The sequence below is a fragment of the Notothenia rossii genome (assembly GCF_949606895.1).
Source record: "Notothenia rossii genome assembly, chromosome: 10".
Classification (NCBI taxonomy): domain Eukaryota; kingdom Metazoa; phylum Chordata; class Actinopteri; order Perciformes; family Nototheniidae; genus Notothenia; species Notothenia rossii.
In genome coordinates, this window is record NC_136908.1 from 17,370,727 (window position 1) to 17,392,403 (window position 21,677).

At 38.0% G+C, this 21,677-nt stretch overlaps 2 protein-coding genes across 3 annotated transcripts; one reads left to right on the forward strand and one right to left on the reverse strand.

Moving 5' to 3' along the window:
• Positions 1 to 51: 51 nt before the first annotated feature.
• prrt1 (proline-rich transmembrane protein 1) lies at positions 52 to 10,209 on the forward strand. The gene is made up of 4 exons (XM_079654067.1): positions 52 to 330; positions 3,395 to 3,732; positions 5,528 to 5,719; positions 7,203 to 10,209. Exons 1-4 carry the CDS (start codon positions 312 to 314, stop codon positions 7,377 to 7,379), a joined length of 726 nt encoding a protein of 241 aa, XP_079510193.1. The 5' UTR covers positions 52 to 311; the 3' UTR covers positions 7,380 to 10,209.
• A 1,929-nt stretch (positions 10,210 to 12,138) lies between these two features.
• Positions 12,139 to 19,499, reverse strand: tmem268 (transmembrane protein 268). Of its 2 annotated transcripts, none has more exons than XM_079654469.1 (9): positions 19,233 to 19,499; positions 15,806 to 15,934; positions 15,464 to 15,558; positions 15,253 to 15,360; positions 14,687 to 14,839; positions 14,343 to 14,453; positions 13,735 to 13,824; positions 13,281 to 13,499; positions 12,139 to 12,633 (listed from the first exon to the last, which is right to left on the reverse strand). In XM_079654469.1, exons 2-9 carry the CDS (start codon positions 15,924 to 15,926, stop codon positions 12,466 to 12,468), a joined length of 1,065 nt encoding a protein of 354 aa, XP_079510595.1. In that variant the 5' UTR covers positions 15,927 to 15,934; positions 19,233 to 19,499; the 3' UTR covers positions 12,139 to 12,465. The 2 variants fall into 2 exon arrangements, with proteins under 2 accessions (XP_079510595.1, XP_079510596.1); XM_079654470.1 differs by lacking the exon at positions 19,233 to 19,499 and adding an exon at positions 18,518 to 19,177.
• Positions 19,500 to 21,677: the final 2,178 nt, after the last annotated feature.

A 21,677-nucleotide genomic window follows, 5' to 3' on the forward strand; every position in this document is an offset into this window, starting at 1 on the left:
CAATCCGAGCTGTCGCTTTAAGACAACGATAGCTTTGTGTCTGATTAATTCAATGTACGGCGACGCGTTAGTGGAGAAACCTTATTAGACTGCCGGCTGCACAGAGAGAGGAGAGGGGGAGCACTGCGCGCTGCAACACAATTAGCCTCACTTAGGGAGAAAAACACTTGAAGTTATAATAAGGTGTTTTTGAGATGAAGACATCTTGAGGATGGGTTGTTCGGAGTAAAACAACTGCATCGAGAAAAGAGGGGTTTTTTTCACCACCAGCTTTGGAGTACATCACAGAGGAGGACAGAAGATCGGAAGGCATGTCGTCGGAGAAACACGGTGAGAGGTTTTCATTGGGATGATCGGGCGTGTTTTTGAGCTTGAGTCTAAAACCCTCTGGAGATTTTACAATTTGGGTCTTTTTTTTTTTTTTTAAATGGAAATAATTTTCGCTTTTCAGGCTGACCAGATCTTTCTCCTCCAGCTCCCCCTGTTGTCAACATCTCTGTTTATCTGCACAGCGCTGCTTCTATATGATGCTGCACCGCTGTGTGGGTGCAGACCCGGGAGGAAAGCTTCATAGGGCCGCATAATGCATCCAGCGTGCTCAATGAGAGTTAAAAGAGACATTTTCATGATTATATGTCAATCACATGTAGATTATTTGATTACCTCTCGGCTTGAAAATTTAGCAACTTTTCATGATATTTACATGACACGGTGCGGTTTATCCCGGTTTTATTGTTATTTTTTCCTTTTGTTTCCGAGTCTCATTATCATTATTACGCACAAGCCTACGTACGTTTCTCCTGACTGTGGACATCAGTGTGGGTGTCCTCTGCGCGTGCACGTCTTCACTTGCGCGTGTTTAACAGCCTTAATTAATAATCATCCTACACGTCTGGGTGCATTACCATAAAATAAGCATTTTGTCTTTCCAGCTTGCTCTTCGATTATTTTAGGACGTTAAAGCGCCAACTACCGATGGAGCTCAAACTGCAGATTTACAGTAGGCCTACAGAACAACATATTAAAAGGTCATAATGAAAAGCATTTAAAGTGGCCATTGATACAGTAAATGGCAGACTGTACAGGCTGCACATCTGCCTGTTGTCTCGTGTGTGGCCCTTTATCCATCATTATTGCTAATTAAACATCAGCACCAGGCCTACTTTTTATTTTATAAGGATGCAGAACAGTGCTTATCAATTTAAATACTGTAAGGCAATGATGCTTTGCAGATGTCTCAATGGGAATGATTTAGGTCCGTTTAAAATGCACTGAAGCTCAGTATTATGTTCTTTGTTGTCATTGTTCACCCTGCTGCTTCCATTTTTATTTTATTTATGTATTCTTAGGGACAATGCACATTGATTACCATCACTGGACGTGTTCCAGTGTCTGCCTAAAGGCTCATTTTCTGAACTGGTGTCCCTTGGGCTGATGGTAAATTGTCCATAAAACAACAATTAAACACACAACATGTGAACACAGAAATTGAAACTTGACAAAGCAAAACAGCTGAAAATGATCAAAGAAAGCTTAGTAGAGTAATGCAATGTAGGACATTTTAAAACAGGCAGTTACACTAAACAATGTTAAGAAGAAAATCAGCACAAACAAGTTAAATGTGACAACACAAAATCACATAATATTGCATAAGATGATTGAAAGCAGTAGGGACACAATCTGACCAACACACAAAAACGGCACAAAGGGTAGCCTATGCAATTAATTTATGATAGCAGGCCCTTTGTTGTTGCTGTTGCTTTGTTGTTCGTTCAAGATTTTGTGCAAATTAACAGTATAGTCACTTAAACATACAGTATATTTAATGGAAGAATGTTCCAAAAAAGCTCTTATTGTAAAAGCCGGCTGAAAGATGTTTTCCTCTTTGGGACAGCTACAGTATGTTTTATCTAACCTGGGTTAAATTACACCTGCAACGTGTTCACACACTCTTAGTCACATGACTCTACAGTGTCAACACAGGCCAAGCTATATTCATTGTACTTGATATTTTATCCACATGTTTATTTTATTCTTCTGCTTCACATTCCTCATAACATCCTGTTTAGTCTGTGCCCTTGTACTTAAGTGTCACCGTCATAATTAGAATAATTGAATGAGTGTTGGTTTTGCTATATTTTGCATTTAATGCATTCAGGTTGTGGACGGGGATTGGCTGGGACTATTTAGCAAGGCAAGTTTGAAAAAATAATACCACCTAGTCTTTTAGCAGCTCTCTCCTATAGGGAATTGACTCAGGAACCAGAGAGTTGCTGGTTCAAGTCTCCAAAACAGACAAATAGCACAGTGTGGACTTTCAGAGGTGCCGGTTCACCTCCTGGGTAAACGTTCAACTATCTAAAAAAAAAGTCATAAATTAGTAATTTTAATTTGATCAATAACACTTGATTTCTGTTTGTAAATCAAAGTGGTAAACCATACTAACAAAGATATTTTGTTTTGAGAAGATGGTCCTTTTTAAAATTGGAAATACTTTTTTTCAGACATTTTACTGTCTCCACCAAATCCACCATTTCTCAGCTTCGACTTGGGATTCCGTAGCCTTTAAACGGAGAAACACCAACGTGTGTCTTGTCCTTCATGTTTGCCAAGCTGCTTGCCCTTTGAAAGGTGTCCCTTCCCTCATGCCAGCTCCTTTCCCCTCTTGTATGTTTCTGCTTGTGACAGAATCGGCGTTACGTAAAGATCGTCCCCAAGCACAATGCGTCATCCCTCATCACTCAGCTTCTTCGCTCTCATCCCATCAAACCCTTCCTCCTCAACGACGTCTTCTCTTTATCCTCACTCCTCATGTCCCTGTCAATCTGGATTACCGTGCACCACAGCCACTTCCCTGCTGTGAAAACACAAAAACCCCTCAGTCATTTTCAATGTTAACTAACACAAAGAAGGAATAAGGATGCTTCAGATAGACAGACAGACAGACCATAAGAGGACGTTTTTGACATTTCTAACCACTCGTAAACAACTTTTTAATGGGCGAAGGAGAGAAAAAGGCCTTTCTTCTCTGGAGGTGAACATGTCAATCACTGTCATCATTAGCACACAGACTACACATGTTTTTGTCTTTGTGGAGGAGGTTGGAAGTGTCACTGAGGAGCTTTGGTCTGTGTAATTGTTTCTTCCCCTCCTCAGCAGTGAGATAATACATAATACATTCAACATGCACACAAATGTGTTATAGTGCTCGAGTTAGATAACATGCCCTCACTCTTACATCCGTTTATTTTCTTCCTCTGCCATTTTCTATTTGTGATCCTTCTCCTACCTGCTTTGTTCTTATCTTCCCTCATTCTTCTTCTTCTTCTTCTTCTTCTTCTTCTTCTTCTTCTTCTTCTTCTTCTTCTTCTTCTTCTTCTTCTTCTTCTCTCAGGTCTTGATGACTCTAGCCGTCAGACCATGCAGCCTCCTCCATACCTCCCCGGCCCGCAAGACCCAAACATACCTCAGCATCCCAACATGCAGCATCCACCCGGCACCCAACCCAACTACCCTCCTCCCCCTCCTCCCCCAGGCTCAGATGGATATCTCCAAGAAACCCAGTTCCACTGCGGCCCGATGGGACCTCAGGGGGCCATGCAGGGCTACTCGGTCCAGACCCAGGGCCCCGGGGGCACCATGCCTCACGCCCCTGTAGGGTACCTCCAGCCGGGCTACCCGCTTCAGCTGCAGCCGTGCACAGCTTACGTACCTGTCTACCCCATGGCATCGGTGAGTCAGAGAAGAGCTGAGTGCTTTGAAAGATTTCACAGGTCTGACATCAGGCTGCTGCAGAATTACACCAGTCTCTCTTCAGTATACTTTGACCTTCTTCCCACCTCATTTCACAGCTAGTTTGCATATTTTCCATCCTTCACACTTTATATTACAGGTTGTCCTAATCATTTACAAGGATCTCTATTGGATAGAACATATATAGTTTGGTATAAAACAAGAGGGAAATGCAGACAGTATTTTATTATATCCTAAGGTTGTTTTTGTTCCAGAAAAAAAAATACATCGTCTACTATTTTGTTGCAAAAGGCAGACATTTGTCTATATAAAAATGGTTCCTTAAACATTAAAAACATTTACATAAAAACACAATAGAAGACCCAATTAAAGGGACAAGCTAACTGGGGAACAAAATAAAACTAATGGTAGACGAGTACACCTTGACTCCAGCTCACAATATAATAGCAGATCCAAGGACTGAGTGTGCACTTTTTATAGAACAAATGCTATATCATGCCCAGGACGTGAAATGAAAGGCATTACATCATCATCACGCAGCATTCAGCTGAAAACGAGCTAACCATGGGCGCTGAATTGGCATATTCTTGAACTTGCGCATGATTTCTTTTATGGATTGCAGTAACTGTGCTTTTTATTATGTTATATTATGTGCTGTCATGTATGGTTGATATGGTTCATAAGCTCTGTGCAAAGAATATTCCCCATACGGGCAATACAAATTTAATTTATTGCTTCATTGGGTAATTTCTGTCTGGGGAGGCTCTGTATTTTAATGAATTATTCCGAAGTCATGGAGATTCAAAGTGAATACATTTAGACTGAAATAAAAATAAATCTTATATAAATGGTTTCCCTTAACAGAACTTTAAACTTTGCAGGGGAAATTGCATCAACATTTTTTGTAAACTAGTACAAGAAAAACACAAGAAAGAAGAAGAAGAAGGCTTATCTTAACAGTTACTTGATGATAATAATGTTAATGCAATGTTCTATTTAAAACCAAAATGAAACAATTAGAAGGGGAACATAATTTTTCCAAAAATACAACATGGGATGAGCGGATGTTTACTTTATTTAAATATCCTACTTATATTGTGTTTACAGAAAATTGGCCTTTCAATAGTATTTGTATTTGCCAGACAGTTAATAGATTTGTTTATATTCACGGTCATCTGTATATATTTCTAACACTCTAACGCTGATTTATTTATATTTTGAGATGTTTCTATTTTAGAATTGTTGATATCTACTCTTTTAGTTTGTTATTAGTGCGATGCCTTGTTTTGTTTTATGCTGCTGCAACTAAACATTTTCACAAACTCAGATGAATAAAGTACATCTTATCTTATCTTATCTTATGTGAGTAGTCGTTGGTTCAGTAAAATAATAGTTGCAGTTTTGTACAATACTTCTTTTACAATAAAGCTGCAGATGTTTGTTTAGTAGATAAAGCCATTCACACAATTTCATCAAACAACTGAAAGTGATTTTGTTCTCACCACCAAGTGCATGAATTGAAAGCAAGAGCTGGGGATTAATCCTCAAATTGAATACATTCTTATACGGTCTATGATTCTTTGACATTCCCTACCATGTTGCTTATGGAACTTCTACATGTACGACTCTTTGATACATGCAGAGACATTGCTCATGCAGCTGTCCTCTTTGACTGCGCCCCCTTGTCCTGTGTCTTTTGATATGAAAGTACTTTGTAAACTGCTCTGTTGTTAAAAAGCTGTCCTACTTACTGTCTGTCTTTCCCCTCCCTCAGGGTCAGCCCTACATCCAGGCGGGGGGGGGCCATCCTGGGATCCCACCCGGACAGATTCATCCCATGCAAATGCCCCCAGGCATCACCCTGATGGACCGCCGGCCGCCCCACGACTACCTGCCCATCGCCGTGCTCACCACCGTCTGCTGCTTCTGGCCCACAGGCATCATTGCCATCATCAAAGCAGTGCAGGTTAAAAACACTTCATAATATTTTGCGATCTCTGAGCTTTATTAACATAATGCCGCCTCCACCAGGGAGACTTTGTAATGTAAATGCATCTTTGAGTCATTACACCCTTCGTTTTATGTTCAGGATTGTACCTGCCTAAAGAATGACAGTGATCAAAACTAAATATTGTAGGCTATCTATAAAAGTCAGATCATATTTCTTTTAGTCACACCTTTTGGGAAAAACACCCACATATGGAAGACAAATGGGGGGTGGAAATGTCCAGCCATTACTGGAAGACTGTTCATTCTAAAGCAATACTTCTTCCATGTATCACATGACTTTGAGCTAAAGTTTGATGAAAATTGTTAATTGCAAAGCGAATTAACATTAAGTCTTATTTCCAGGCAAATTTAAATGATTCAGTATTGTATTGTCAATCCAACTTATTTATTCAAACCTTCTCCCTCGCTGTCAGCCATTGGAAAGTCTGAAGAGCAGCAATGCATTGTGGGGTATTTGAGTTGCAAAGTCAAGTTACATTTCATACTCAAGAAATACTTGCAAATGTAGTATACATCCGGGAATATCTATACGCAATATCCACATAGTATATAGTTGAAATGCTCTTCATACTAGGCAAGGCCAGGCAAGTTTATTCATATAGCACCTTTCAAAACAAGGCAATTCAAAGTGCTTTACAAAAATGAAAGACATTAAGAGCATTAAGAAACAGTGCAGCAGAAACATATTATAAAATGTCATTTCAAAACACTCATTTAAAAGCAAAGATAATCAAAATAATTAAAAATAATAACACAGGTAAATGAATAAAAGTTACAGTGCAGTACTAAAAAAAACTGCTTTTCCTGACAAAGCAGGCGGGACTCTGAGGTGAATTACAAATTCTGACAATGTACAGTATATTTTCAATACCATTAAATAATGCACAGCCAGACATAAAAGGTCTACAGGAGAAGCAATCTGTCACTGCAGGATTTATATTACACATTTAAAGAGAATTTATCTTGACTCATTTAAAAGGCGTTAAAAGGCCCATGTTGTATGTTGGTCATGTTTAGTTGAGCGTGATGTGAGAAATGTAAATATAGGTCTGGTGACTCTCAAACCTCGTGATGCCTGTTGTTTGCCACTGTAACGGCAGACTGTGCTGGCCAACATACACAGTTCTCATTACGTAACTGCACCATTGTCGGTGCAATGGGATAGAATGGATTTTATCCTCTGGGCCTGCTCAGCTGGCTTTGAGTTAAGTTGAGCTGACAAGGCATGGACCCACCGGTCTGAGCCGTATATGTTGTTATGGTGTGTTAATGTTGTGTGGAGTGGCCTCTTTCTGCACATTCAGCCTGTGCTGCAGTGAAATCGATCCATTCATGGTGCTTTATACTCCCTCCTGCTCCCACTCGTGCATCTTCTTGTTACATAATCCTTATTTCTCCTCTCTCCCACACACCCATCCCCTCCCTCCTGCCTCACTTAGGTGCGCACGGCGATAGCTAGAGGGGACATGGTGACGGCGGAAATAGCCTCCCGCGAGGCTCGCAACTTCTCCTTCATCAGCCTGGCTGTTGGTATTGCCTCCATCGTGCTGTGCACCATCCTCACCGTGGTCGTCATCATCGCCTCGCAGCACCACGACGACGACTGGGATCCTTAACTCCTTGCAGTGTCAGACAAATGGAAATCATGGCGTTTACATAGCTAACTACTCTCAAGCGTTTGGAGGAAATAGGAGCACTGAGAATGCACACAAACTGCTATTGCATCGCTGGCACACACACAGCTCCGACCTAACCTGCTGCCATCAAACACACGACCAAAAACAACCAATCACAGCTGATGTTCAAACGCCAAATACAAGCATCTGTCAAATGAGGCCCAGTATTTCTGTTAGTACAGCGAGTGCTTAATATTTACACTCTGAAATGAGCTGCAAGAGGGAATCTCCTTGTTTTAACAATTCATTTGATGCCCATTAATTCATACATAGGATGTTAGGTAGCTACTAAATTGGACCCAGATTAATTGTTTTTAGGATAGTTAAATGCACATTTTAGTCTTACAAGTACATTTGTTCTTTTTTTTATAGTGCCATGTTGAAGCAGTGTTGATTTGCAGAGTTGTATTATAAGCTTGTAGAAAGTGTTAGACGGGGTGATCAATACACATTTAACACACCTAATGGAGACTGGACTGTGTCTAATGTAATCAAACACAGAGTATTTATTTGAGATTCATTGTTTGTATGTTACATGGACACTTAGGCTGGATGAGATGATACATTATTTATGAATTATATGTTTTTTTATTTATTTAAATATCTGTTATGTATTAATTTGTTCAATGCAACAACTTTCTCTGCTCTAATTTACATTATATCACTAGATGTTGCAGCTATACAACACTCTGAAATTGGCTTAAATTTGATATCTGATGGTGATGCACTTTGTAGTTACAAGACGTTACGATGCAGCTGCTTACATTCATAGTTTTATAGTGCATGATAAATATACATTTAAGCTAAAGGGGTGTCCAGTGCAATAATAGCTGTTGGTGGGAATATTTCCTAAAGTACAAATGTGAGGTACAGTATTTTAGTACAAGCTACTGTCAAAATAAGAAATGGAGACAATTTAGATAATTGAATTTTAGGTTTGCAAACATTATTTTGGCAGTAATTTAGAAATGTATTTGCCTATCTTGTGTTGCACATCTCTTAGCTATTTAGTCTCTCAGACACTGTATATGAAAATGTAGTGCACCGTTAAACTTAAGAGGCAACATAACCCTGCATGTCATCCTCAGTTTGTCTCCATTTGTCTTAAATATTGAGGTTTCACTGTTGTAACAAAACGAGTCAGGGTTCATGTCACAAAAGAGTGTGGTCTCCAAAATGAAGCAGCAGGTGTGCTGTTATTTATAAGAGCCAACATGGCCGTAACGTTACTGTATGAACTATGACTTGAGGTTTCTGGGGTTATGGGAGGAACTGAAAATGAATGTTTCCAATAAGAGAGAGATACATTATTAATGCCTATTCTGTATTGTAGCACTTTCCGCTCTTTGAAATCTTTCCCTCTCTGTCTCTATCTTTTTTCCTATCAACATGAGTTATTGGACCTATTCATATTTCCCTTCTGCTACCCCTTTTTCCTCTGTTGGTCCCTATGATGATGCTATTTTTAAAAGAGTTATACAGAGATATTTAAAATGATGTTTGTTGAACAAAAATAGACAGTATAAATGCAGTTTATTCTGTAGTATATATTATGTTATTGTTATTATTGGCAACGGCATTGCATTTGATTATCACGTATGTATTATATTAAGTAAATCTGGGCACATATTTATCAATCTTCTAAAAACTACAATTAATATTGCTCCTAAAAGCCAGCTTAGTAACAATAACGTTTTGTGAAGCGACTTCCTCCTTTCTACAGCCTGTAACTTTTATTTGATTGATCACATATATGCACAGATACCAGGATTTACCCAATAACTGCCTTATTGATTATTATTTAAAGGAATAGATTAGAATTTTTTTATTTTCCAGCCGAGGCAGGAGAATTATCTTCGATCTCACCTTAAAAAACAATCAATTTTACTCAGTGAGTAACATTGTTTTTCTGCCAAAACATGTGATTTAATAATTATATGACTGTTCAGATAACATATTATTAATAGCTGAAGCCTTTCTGATAAAATTGCTTTTATTAACAGTTGAACTTTGTGGGAATTATCCTTATTCGCCATCTTGCAAAGCATTAGATGAGAATATCAATATGACTCTTTGTGCGTATCCATCCATCGTCTACTTAAAAACTAATAATTGAAATTAGTGAGTAGGGGTAAAATTAAGGTTTTTAACACTTAAATGAATACTTCACCTACAAAATAACCAACTGTATATAAATTATTCACTGTTTTACCTGAAGTTCTTTAGGAAAAGTTATTTTCTTTTCACGATAAATGAAGAATTTTAGAATCCGGTGAAGTTCTCATTTAAGCAAAAAGAAAAATCCCTTTTAGCCGTTTGATAAATAAACGCCCTGTGCTAATATGATTGACTGAGTGATATTTCAGTGTTAAAAGAGTAAACGAAGCACAGTATTGTTTAGTATTATAATTGTGCAGAGGGCTCTGACAGTGAGTGTGTGTCTACTGCATAGAGTGACTCTTAGCATATCTAGTTTATACAGCGCTAGGCTTCATCTCCCTGTGTGCTTTCTGATGTGACTTAACATAGCTGTTTATACACAGCTGGGAGATGTGTACTTCATTTTTATTTTTGAAATTATTATTTATTGAGCTTGTAAACGCGATGGGTTGCTTGTTTCAAAGAGCCAGAAATGTCCTGTGTACATGTGGTTCTCTTGAGGTTTATTATTATAATTATGTTCATGGCTGTGTTGCACATGCGTTAGTTGTTTCTGACTTCAGTTGTTTGAGTAATGAATAAAAGAATCATTTTTTGGTTGTGAACGATACACTGTTGAAGACTGTATATATTTTTTGTGTCTGTTTTCCCACTCTCCTGTCTCTCCATCGTCTCTGTGTCTCTGTGGCCTTTCCTCTCGTCTCATCACTAAGCTATTTATAGTTGCCCCGGTTTTTCTCCCTCTCTGTCTCTCTTTTGCCTCCCTCTATCAGAACATGAACTACAGTATCTCTCACTATCTGCTGCTTGATCACATTGTGTTTTACAGCGTCTCATTTTTCCTACATTTAGCTTTCATTGCTTTTTGGTCATCATCTTTGCATCAATAGGATTTGTTTGCCTTCCGATCCAGGAAGCATTGGTCTGTCAGAACGGTCTATCACTTTGATTTGAACTGATATATCTTGATAACCGTTGGATGTAGTGGTTTTTTTGTGCCGGCATTCATGGTCCCAAGAGGATGAATAATGACTGTCTGAATTTTCTACAAGCGCCGACATGAGGTTGACATTTGTGGGTTAGAGTGCAATGTTCTGCAGGTCTCCCTTGTAAATGAGATCGATGATCTCAAGGGACCAATTTGTCTAAATAAAGGTTTGAAATGAAATGAAATGAAATGTTCCATTAGGCCAAGGAAAGGTTGACATTCGATGTGTAGACAAAGACGAGAACAGAAGCATGAAGGGAAATAAAAAGATTTCCCTTGATGAATCTGTGCAATGATGCTGAAAGCAAGCTAACACGAATCATTGGCTTTAGTTTTGTGACTATATTCCCTCAAATGTCAGCAACAGAAGCGAAACCAGACTGTGTCTTTTTCTGTGTTTTCACACCTTTGGTTTTATGTGTGTAGTAGGAGTAGATACCTATGCATTTGTGTGTGCAGCATGCTGCAGGTTTCTCCCATATTACCAGCGACTACCCATCAGTCCCGGTGCTGTTGCCGAGGTGACAGCCCAGCGAGAGAGCTGCAGGATGACACAACACACAGCGAGGCATTAAGCGTGGCTGACCCGGGAGAAGCTGGGTTCTGTGATGGAGGAGAGAGGCGTGCAGCGCGAGGCCACGTTAAACGATTCAGAGATGCTGGCTGTCCTCGGGAGGCTAAATGGCCATCTGTGATTCTGCACACACAGGCTGGCTCAGCTCCCACCTTCAGTATCTCCATCAAACCTCTTTCTATTGGTTATATTGGTTACCCTCACTTTTTTCTGATAGGATTCAACTACAAACCAATGTTTTTGCTGAAAAACAAATGTAAAATAGCTACACTGCTAGCCTCTTGAGACCCGGAAAAAAGGTTTTAATATTTAGAGCATCTATGTTTAGCATCATTTGAATTCCAGAGAAATATCAATAAATATTTTGTTCTCAATATTTTTTAAATATGTATTTAAAAATATGTTTCCTGCAGTGGAAATGGGGTACATCTTTTCTACGAAACACAGATTACAAGGTTCTATTTGGAAACTAAATGGAAATTAATTTTCAATTTGAGTACTTCTTAACCAATAAATAAACATAAAAAATAGTTCTGCAATTAAAATCCAGTGGAACAATGAAAGTAAGTTCATATGTATACTCAAGTATTGTACTATGGGGAATTTTAGAATACTTTAAGTAAGCAGTTTAGTTCATACATTCACTTCGCTACATTTTAGAGAGATATTTGTTTTTCCAACTGAAACATAAAAATGCAACAAATGAAACTGCTGACAAACTGATAATAAAAGGTCAGAAGATAAAAAGATTGAAAACCACTAGTTTAATTTGTATCTTATTATGAAAAGTAACTTTAATTACAGCTTTTTTAATGTAGTGCTACTTACGACACTTCCATATAAACTGTACTGAAGAAGAAGTATTAAGTAGCATGAAATGAAAATACTAAAGTACCTTAACATGGTACCAAGGTACAGAACTTGAGAAACTATACTGAGTTACTTTCTGAGTGACATACTAAATAATCTACTGCAAATCAAATCACAAGATTTTTTATTATATTTGTGCAAATACTCAAAACATCAGTAACTAAGGCCGTGATTGTCATGTGTACACGAATGCAAACATTGTTTTACAGCATCCGGACCAGACAGCGTTTGGCACAGTGCAGGAATTGTTGGGAACAAATAGACGAGGATCCAGGTGATGCAAACACAGAGCTGGCGTAAGAAAAACATCAGTACAGGCGCCTGCAGACTGGAGTGTGAAGCTCCAAACAAGTCCTTCATTTAAGGAAATGATCCAACAAGTCAGAGCATAGGTGCAAAGTTAAAAAAGTCACGCTCCATGAAGCAGGTTTGTATTATCGAAGAATCTGCTTTTTGATGTACTGGCAGAGGCAGAGAGGGGCGGTGGTACAGTGATTCCTCCGGGGACGGAGGCGGTGGTGGGTCGGTCCTGACAGCCGCTGGGACACCAACAGCTTCACGTACGCTGCACTGTAGGTCATCAGAAGCTGGTAGGCTTTGGCCTGCAAAGAAGAGTATTAGAAGTCTTACTAACCTTCTTGATTCGAAATATTAAAACATAATGGCTATTCCTATTTACAATTCCATTATCCAGCCATTTGTTTTATTTTATACTGTATAGCTATACACTTCTGAGATATTAAACTGTCAAGCTTAATATGATTTAACTAAAACTTTTACAGAGACTTAAACTAGCTCACACACTTTGAAACTCTGAAACAAACTAAACTTAAATGAAATCTAAAAGTAAAAAAACATTTTAAAAGTAATTGAAGATGAAACATTTTAAACTTTAAATGTATGCGCAAACCTAGCTGCTTTTTTTTTTCTTTTTACGCTGCTATGGACAATCTTGCACCATTATTGATATTGATGTGAGTGTTATTTTGTATATATTGATTGTTGTGTTTTTTTATCTTAATGTGTGCATATGTGTAAATGTGTCTGTTGATTGGGTATAGGATATACATATTTTATACATATCTTTATACATATCTGTATATTGTATAATTTTATTTTTGTATTCGGGATTGTTGGAAACGTAATTTCGATCTCTCTGTCTGTACACACAAACGGAAAGATTGACACTAAAAGCTCTAATATGCATTTCCTCAGTGTGGGAACAAGTACATCTCTTAGCATCCTTTACCTGAGCAGGTAACGACTGGTCAGGGATGAGGCTGTAGTTGGTGGTGACTTTGGCAGCCTCTGGCGGGCTGGATGGAGTACTGCTGCCCGTGCTCTCCTGGCTCAGCAGAGGCCTCTGTTCATCAGGGTCCTGCTCCACATCTGACCCTCCAACCTTGAGCTCAACCACCGTTTCCTCCGTCACAAGGGCCAGATGCGACATTTTCTTCTTCAATTTGTTCTGGTGAAACACCAATCCTTTTTATCATTTCCTTCCTTCTGCCAAATTGAAGCTACGAAATCTGAAGCCACCCATTAAGGAGTACATTTCTGTTTTCCTGAAGATATGGAAATTAGTATCCTTTCAACAGCAGCTGGAATTATGCTTCTATTGATTTCGGGGAAGAATTTACATTGAAGTACAAGAAAAAATCAATAGAGCAGCAGGTGAACAAACTGAGGACAGATGTACTCACCTGGGTTTCATTCACCACAAAGCTGCCCTCCTCTAAAGTTTCAGTCAGTGCCCTCAGACAGCGGGACATGTCCCAATACACAAAAGACAGCTGCAGAGAGGTACAGAGAGACGTATAAGACTTTATCAGAGGCTGCCAAAGAAAAGAATATTCATCAATTGATCTAATGACATACTAGCATGATTCAGGACAACGTAATTAAACATCCAGTCAAAGTAATGCATGGCCTTTATTTTATATTTAAGTATATATTCAATACAAAGAATATGAATACATTGTTGGGAAATGTCTGGAAATGTGGAAGTATACAAAGTTTTGTAGATTAGGAAAGGGTTTGTATTTGTTTTGTCATTGTTGTGCAGTTCTGCCTGCTGAGACGTTATCTTAATTGCAATCTTGCTGAGTCATTTACCACATGTTTCTTTTGTATCATTCTTCCGTCCCTCACAGTGTTATAAATAATCATATTGTGTTTGTATTCCTTTTATTCTCCCTGACAGGCAGAGCAAGTCAGAAAGTAAGAAGTAAGCAAGAAAAGACCAAAAGTCAATTCTGGTACATTTAGAAACCTTATTTTCTTGCAGTTTGAGTTTATTTATAAAACCAACCTGCATGTTTCCTGCGCAGGACTGCACCCAGTCAACCACGGCCACCATCAGCTTGTGTTTAACCAGCCTCTCATTCACCTGGATTAACCGGACGTCTAAATTCATGTCAATCTGACACAGAAACAGACAAAGAAACATGTTTTTAAATTAATTATTTCCAATGATAAGTATTCAATTTGATCTAAGTGTAATTGTGCCATTGGGCAATACATGCAGTCAAAACCAACACAACTATTGTGTCCATATTAATTACATTAACGAAATAACTACAGATCCAAACTCAGATGTAAGTTATTGTAAATGTGTCAATATTACTGTAAACATGGTATCAGACCCCCCCTTACCTCCTTGTTACTGCAGTGGAGGATGAATATGATGGCAGTGGTGAGGAAGATAGAGACCAGGCTGACAGAGAGGCAGAGGACCCAGTAGTCACTAACTGTGATAAAGACGTGGAGGGTGGAGAACACAGCGCACCACACCACCAGATACAGCACCTGGTGGAGGAAGAGCAAAGGTTGCTATTAACCAGAAGTATAAAACTGGTCTCATTTTGGAAAATATGCGTTGCAGTTTACAATTTGTATTTGAGTTTCTCACAGCAAACTTCAATTAAACACACTTAGAGAACTTTAATATTGATTGATTGATTGATTGATTGATTGGTTGGTTAATTTAATTATTGACGTATAGATGTATAGATTGATAGGTTGATTGATAGGTGTACTGATTGATAGGTGTATTGATTGGTTGATTGTTTGATGGTTTGATGGTTTGATTGATTGATTGATTGATTGATTGATTGATTGATTGATTGATTGATTGATTGATTGATTGAGAGCAAGAGTACTACGGAAAGTAGCTTAGTAGGTAACTATAGTTGGTACACAGAAAACCCAGACAATCATACCGGTGCCATTAAGAAATGGAAGAGGGCCGAGTTGAAAACCATGTATCTCCTGACTGAGGGAACTTCCAGAGCTGTCTTCAGAGGAGTCTCCATGTCTTCCTCTGGAATCTAAAAACATTAGTAAGTAAATAGAGATTAAAGTAAAGATATCTGAATGTTATGGTGCCACAGTGGGTCATATGTTTGTGTTGGTGTCTGGGTGTTTTCTGACCTGAAAGCCATCATTCTCAAGTTTGGCTCGGCAGAGAGACAGATCAAAGCTTGGGTTTAACATCGAACAGCTGGGCATCGCCACAACACACTGACCTGAGAGAGAGACAGAGACAGACAGAGAAGACTTTAAACCTATATTTTCATCAGCCAGTGGTAAAAAGATGGGCCAATAGTCTTGCGCTGACAATGCTATATCTTTACAAAGAATTATGACATAATGCTCAATAATGTTTTTTAGGAAGTAAAACAAAAAATGACATCCCTTTATGTCTGTTTACTGGTATCTATAGTCAGGCAGTTAAATCATGTGAGCAGTTAAATCATGTGAGCAGTTTATTACCATTTGACCAGTTGGTTCTGTTGTTGTTGGACTGCTCTGACTCAGCTTTGGTTTCTCTGACCTGCACATCCATCTCACCGTCCTCCATCACGGAACAAACGTTGTTCTTGCTCTCCATCATTTCAGGTCCTAAGGAGGAAACGAGCATATCAGAGATAATCTGAGATTAACATTATAAAGCTTCTGTCTGATTACTAATATAACATTTGGAAATTGAAAGTTTGGAACAAAAAGAGGTAATTAAAATGTTTCATTGAGCTCTCAGGACCTGAAGCCTTTCAATAAAATAAAAATAAAATCCATGATTTTCGTTTCAAATCAGGGAAAAATAGAAAGTTTCATCTGACAGCGGTCAAGCATCACTTAAAGAATAACAGTATACCAAGAAAAGAACGCAACAAATCTAAATCCTGTATGTTACAAATGTAAACAGCATGACATTCAATGTGACTGTGACTGACACAGTACTTAAAGACAGCACATTGATTATTCCATGCTTTTGTGTAGAAATGTGAAGGAAGTACATCTTGACTAAGTTTTTACATTACTAAATGATGTGATAACTTGCATTTACGAGTAAGTGGTAAAACATATTACTAACATGTTTTGCAATTGAGAGTAAGTAAAACTAGTTAACTTTAGCAAGTTAGCAGAGAAGTTGAAATAGTTAGCTACAATCATGAATAGTTGAAAAATGTATCTAGCCTTAAAGGACATTGATACGCATTTAGCTAGCATTAAAGGTAATGTATAAACAGTTTAAACATTTAACTGGCATACAAATCTAATGAATTGCCTGTTGAGGTAACTACCAACAATGGTGATGAAAACACAGTTGAAATAGCTAACTAGCATCAAAGGTCATGGAAAAATAGTTGCTAGCATCGAAGGTTATATACAGTTTATATATTATGCCATCAGCAAAGGTTATGGATAGCAGTTGAAATAATAGATACACAGCTTAAATACTTAGCTTTAGTTAGTTGAAGTTGTTAATTAGCATCAAAGGCTTGATCAAACATTTCAAATGGTGAACTAAAAGTTATTTATAGTTGAAATGTTAAGCTTAAAGTTCCCATGTCATGCTTTTCCGGTTATTACCCGTCCCCTTGTGTGTTATGAAGGTTTTTATGCATGTAAACGGTCTGCAGAGTCAAAAACCCTCAAAGTACACCCTGTAGCGAGTAAAATGATGAATAAACTGTTGGAATAGTTGCAATGGATTACATTTATTGGTTTAACCGTTGAGCTAAATGTAATGGATAAACTAAGTTTGGTGAAAGTAATAGATTAGAAGTTGAAATGGTTAGCATTATTTAAAAGAAACGGTTATATGGTTAAAAAGTCCAGTGTCTGCCACTACAAGAAGTAGGCCTAACTGTTCAAGTAAGTAAGTCCTAAACACTGATTATTCTATTGTATGAAGCATATGTTGTGACTTTACCCATTTATATCAATTAAAGTGTTAAAAAGAATTCAGTTTGTAATCCATTTATTTAAAAAAGAAAATATGAATGGTGGATTAGGGACCAGGCCAATGGGTTAAACCTGTCACTCTTGAAGAAACAGAACAGTCCAATGTCTCTTTCTAGCAAACCCGATCAGATTAACCATAGCCTCTCGACTCTGAAAACATTTGCAGTTTATTTAAAGAAAGGCAGGAAACCAGATCACTTCTGCTTTCCGGACAAGTGTTCTTTACTGCAGTGACATGGTGATGGTGTGATCGGCTGGCGGAGGCATTAGATTAGGAGGCTGTTGTTTATTTATTCAATATATTCAGTTTAAAGAAGTAGATATGCATTTTATACTTTATAAGCCTTTATAGTTGCCAATATCTGTCCTGCATTTTAAGAAAATGTCCAGAATGTCATGTATTATCATTGCGGTGCAGCTCAGCCTGTTAATGGAGGATAAGAGCTGTGTTTGGTCATGACTCTCCACAGCACATTTCATGACATAGACAGTTAGTTGTTCTATTTAAAGTAATAGCCAGCTCTCCTTCTCCCCTGCCTGCTTGTGACAACACCACATTTTAGCACTGAGGTGTAAACACTCATTGCTCTACTTTATATGACTTTCGCCCCTGCAGTATAACTGCTTTCTCTGCTATTATTCTAAAATGTCCACTTCCATACATGTAAATAAAGCAATACTGACTGTGGCCCTATTTATCATTTCATTTCATTTCAAACCTTTATTTATCCAGGTGTATCCCATTGAGATCATTGACCAATGTTTGGCTCTATGAAACCTGATGTACTTATATGATTCTGTTTTCTTCAAGGTTGTATCTTCCTGGTCGAATGTACTTACTGTAAGTCGCTTTGGATAAAAGCGTCAGCTAAATGCAATGTAATGTAATGTAATGTAATTGATCTCTTTTTCAAGGGAAACCTGCTCAAGTAGGTTCCACATGAAACATAAAAACATAAACAGAACAGCAAAATGGACACCATACAGCATCATTACAGGGATTTACAATTTACATAACTATCCACATGAACAGGGACCAACAGCTTCCGATTGAGTAGCATCCAACCGAGCTTTAAAAACATTTAGTGACACCAGATTGCTCAGTTTCCATTTCAATTGCAGACTATTCCAAGACAGTGGAGCTGCGCATCTAAATGCCATCTTCCCTAAGACAGTCCTAGCAGTTGGCACATTTAATAAAAACACAGCATGCGATCTCAGGCAGTAGCTACTTACAATTCGCTGTGAGATCAGGGAGCAGATGTAGGATGGAAGTTTCCCTAACATGGCTTTGTATATAAAAATGTACCAGTGACTGAGCCTCCGTACAGTTAGCGAAGGCAAACCAGCCCTTGCATACAGGATACAGTGATGGGTTAATGCAATATTGCCTGCTTATACGACAGAAGGAGATAAAGAAAGCACACTATTTATCATACATGTGCAAGAAGAGGGCTGTGTTCAAATACAGGCATAAGTGTTACTTCTCGATAGAGGAAATAGCATTTACTGTATTTCTTGAGCTTATCAGTACAAACACGACCGACAATCCCTTATCTTAAAATTGCATCTTGGTTTGGTTATGTGTTGTTATGCATACTGCTGAACTAAATAAGTGTGTATATGTGTCTATATAGTGCAATTCTTGCAAACAAGAAATTCCCATGATCTTTTTTGTTACACTGATATTTGCTGGGATGCCATACTCCGGACACTTAATCCCCCACATTGTTTTGAACGTTCATGCAATCAAATGCTCTCATAGAATTTAAGGGTATAAAAATAGGTGAAGGAAGTCACTTTTTAGGGTGAAAGGTTCATTTAACAAGCTTGATTTTTTTCTGTGGCTGCCCGACATGTTTCATTGGAGAAGTCCACCTTTAAGACTGTGAGGTCTTGAAACCAAACCCAGTATAAGTGAAACCAGAAAGTCCCATGATGAATTACATACCTCCATTGTCAACATTGTGATGATTGTATTCCTTTTTCAGCCCATTTCTGTAGTAGATCCCTTGAAAGTAACCATGTCTTGCTTACAGACTGTGTCGTACTTTCACACTGAAATGAGCCCAAGCAGAGTTTCATTCTGACTTCTCTTTTTCTGTTTCTCCCTGTCTCAGCGTGTGACTCAGATCAGCTCGGCCTCATGACTACAGGAATGTGGCTTGTGGTTCACAGCTCAACACCGTCAGAACTAAAGAGAGCGAACTGTTATATGTAAAGGCGTATTAAGATGGCATATTAAAAAAATGTCATGAGGTGGAGCTTGTGATTCGTCTGCCTTTTGTTTGCAATTATTGAGAGTGTTATGGTGTCCGGTGCAGCTTAACTGAAACTGAAACACATTAACATATTGTTATGGATAATTTGGGGTCATGAAAAATAAAAAAATTATGTCATGCATGTTTCCCTTCCGCATTGTGAAGGATTGAAGTCTACAATTACAAAACATTAGTCTCCTTTGTTCACATGTGAGACTTTGTTTGAAATGTAAATGTTAACAATAGTGTTATCCTTATTCCTACAGCAACACTAACTTACTGCAAACTGCATACAGCTGTGTATAGGGTACAAGACTTCACACTGTAACACGGTTGGTGGCCTGTGTTCTGTTTTATGAAAATTCTGCCTCCATGTGGATACAAGCTGTAAGTGTATATACCAACATCTTTTTGTGTGGTACTTTTGGAAATTGACTAGATAGAAAATTAGATGCATAAATTAATTGAAATGAATAACACATAGTCTACTCTTTTTCTGCTGACACCATTTATCCATTCCTATTAAATAATAAACACAAATAATGAACTATTTTCCCAGGTGATGTTTTACCTCAGCAGAAACCAATGTCATAGACATGAAATATGTGGTTCATTAGATGTGAATTTCAAAGTGATAACAAACTAGTAAAAAAACGCGTTGAATCACTAATTCCACCAGGACACAAATTGATCTCATTTTTAGTAACAAACCAGAGAGAATTTTAAAATCTTTTAATATGTTAACTGGTCTCTCTAACTACAATATGATTCTAATCGCCAGGAACCTAACAAAAAGGCGATTTAGCCCTTCCTTCAGGAAAAATTATTCTTTTGGAATTCCCAAAAACAAATATGAGACCTTTATAAATGCTGTTCAGCATATTAAATGGGATGATCTTTTGCTGGGAATAGACCACGAAGACGACAGTAAAATGTTCTCAAAAAAATGAGAGAGCACTATCAGAGATTTTAATTGCAAATTCAAGCAGAAAAATAAGAAAAACACTGTCCCTTGGATAAATTACGATATTTTAAAACTGATGAAAGAACGTGATTCCTAAAAAAATCAATCAAAACTAAATTAAGCCATGACAGGCATCACTTTGCTATGCTGAGGAAGAAAGTCATTAAGAAGTTACGGAAGGCTAAGGCAGACTTCTTCTTGACTATAATAGACAAGGCAGGGGGTAATTCTTAAATGATCTGGAAACAGTTAAAACTATTCACTGGAAATAAATATAAGGAAAGAAAACAGCTTGAACTTAAAGTCAATGGAAAGCTTATAAACAATCCAGCTGACATAGCTGAAGTTTTAAACCACTACTTCATTGATTCTGTTGCAACCATTGCACAGTGTTTCTCACCTGTCTGCACACATTTTTGTTATGTTAATACAATTGAGCCGGCTTTCAGCATAAGAAATATCACTGAATCTGAAGTTATAAAAGTGATTGGATCACTTAAAGCATCGAGAACAAAAGATATACTTGGCATGGACATGGTTATGCTAAAATATTCTAGCACACCACTTTCTAATCCTATTGCCAAAATGATTAACCTCTCCTTCAGTCAGGGAATGTTTCCAAGTGTTTGGAAGCCAGCTATGTTTATCCCAATATTTAAAAGTGGAGACCCCATGTCTTCCTGTAACTACAGGCCAATTAGCATCCTTCCTACAGTGTCAAAGGTTGCTGAAAAACTTGTGTCTGAGCAAATCATTGACCATTTAATCCATCCAGTGGTTAGTTTTAGGGTAAACTCCTGTTTTTTTTTTGTATTCACTTTAAGAGAAATGGATTTCAGAAACAAGTCTCACAAGTTTGGCTCGAGGTAACATTAACAAAAGCAAACTGTTGTTAGACTATGTTCCCCCCTTCTAAACGTATGAAATTAATGAGAAAAATATGAACGACTCTTCATAGAGCCACGTCCTACACAGCTTTAAAGTTGTATCAAGCTGAAGCATTACATTCGTGCCAGCGCCTAATTATAGTTTCTAAGGTATTAGAAAGTTGGTGTTCTGGAAGGGGTTTAGCATAGGATCAATTCCCTTGGGATGCTATCAAGAACTGTTTTACAATCAATAGTGTGTGTGTGTTTAAGTTTCCAACCCTGCTTCATAGGTCCATCATACA

Bases quoted from the DNA above. Each gene is read 5' to 3' on its own strand.
- prrt1 (XM_079654067.1), top strand. The intron at 3,733-5,527 runs GTGAGTCAGAGA...CCCCTCCCTCAG, and splicing joins CTGTCTACCCCATGGCATCG to GGTCAGCCCTACATCCAGGC. The intron at 5,720-7,202 runs GTTAAAAACACT...TGCCTCACTTAG, and splicing joins CCATCATCAAAGCAGTGCAG to GTGCGCACGGCGATAGCTAG.
- tmem268 (XM_079654469.1), bottom strand. From the start codon at position 15,926: ATGATGGAGAGCAAGAACAACGTTTGTTCCGTGATGGAGGACGGTGAG. The intron at 14,840-15,252 runs GTATGATTGTCT...TTCCTCCACCAG, and splicing joins TCCATTTCTTAATGGCACCG to GTGCTGTATCTGGTGGTGTG. The intron at 12,634-13,280 runs GTAAAGGATGCT...TCTTCTTTGCAG, and splicing joins ACCAGTCGTTACCTGCTCAG to GCCAAAGCCTACCAGCTTCT.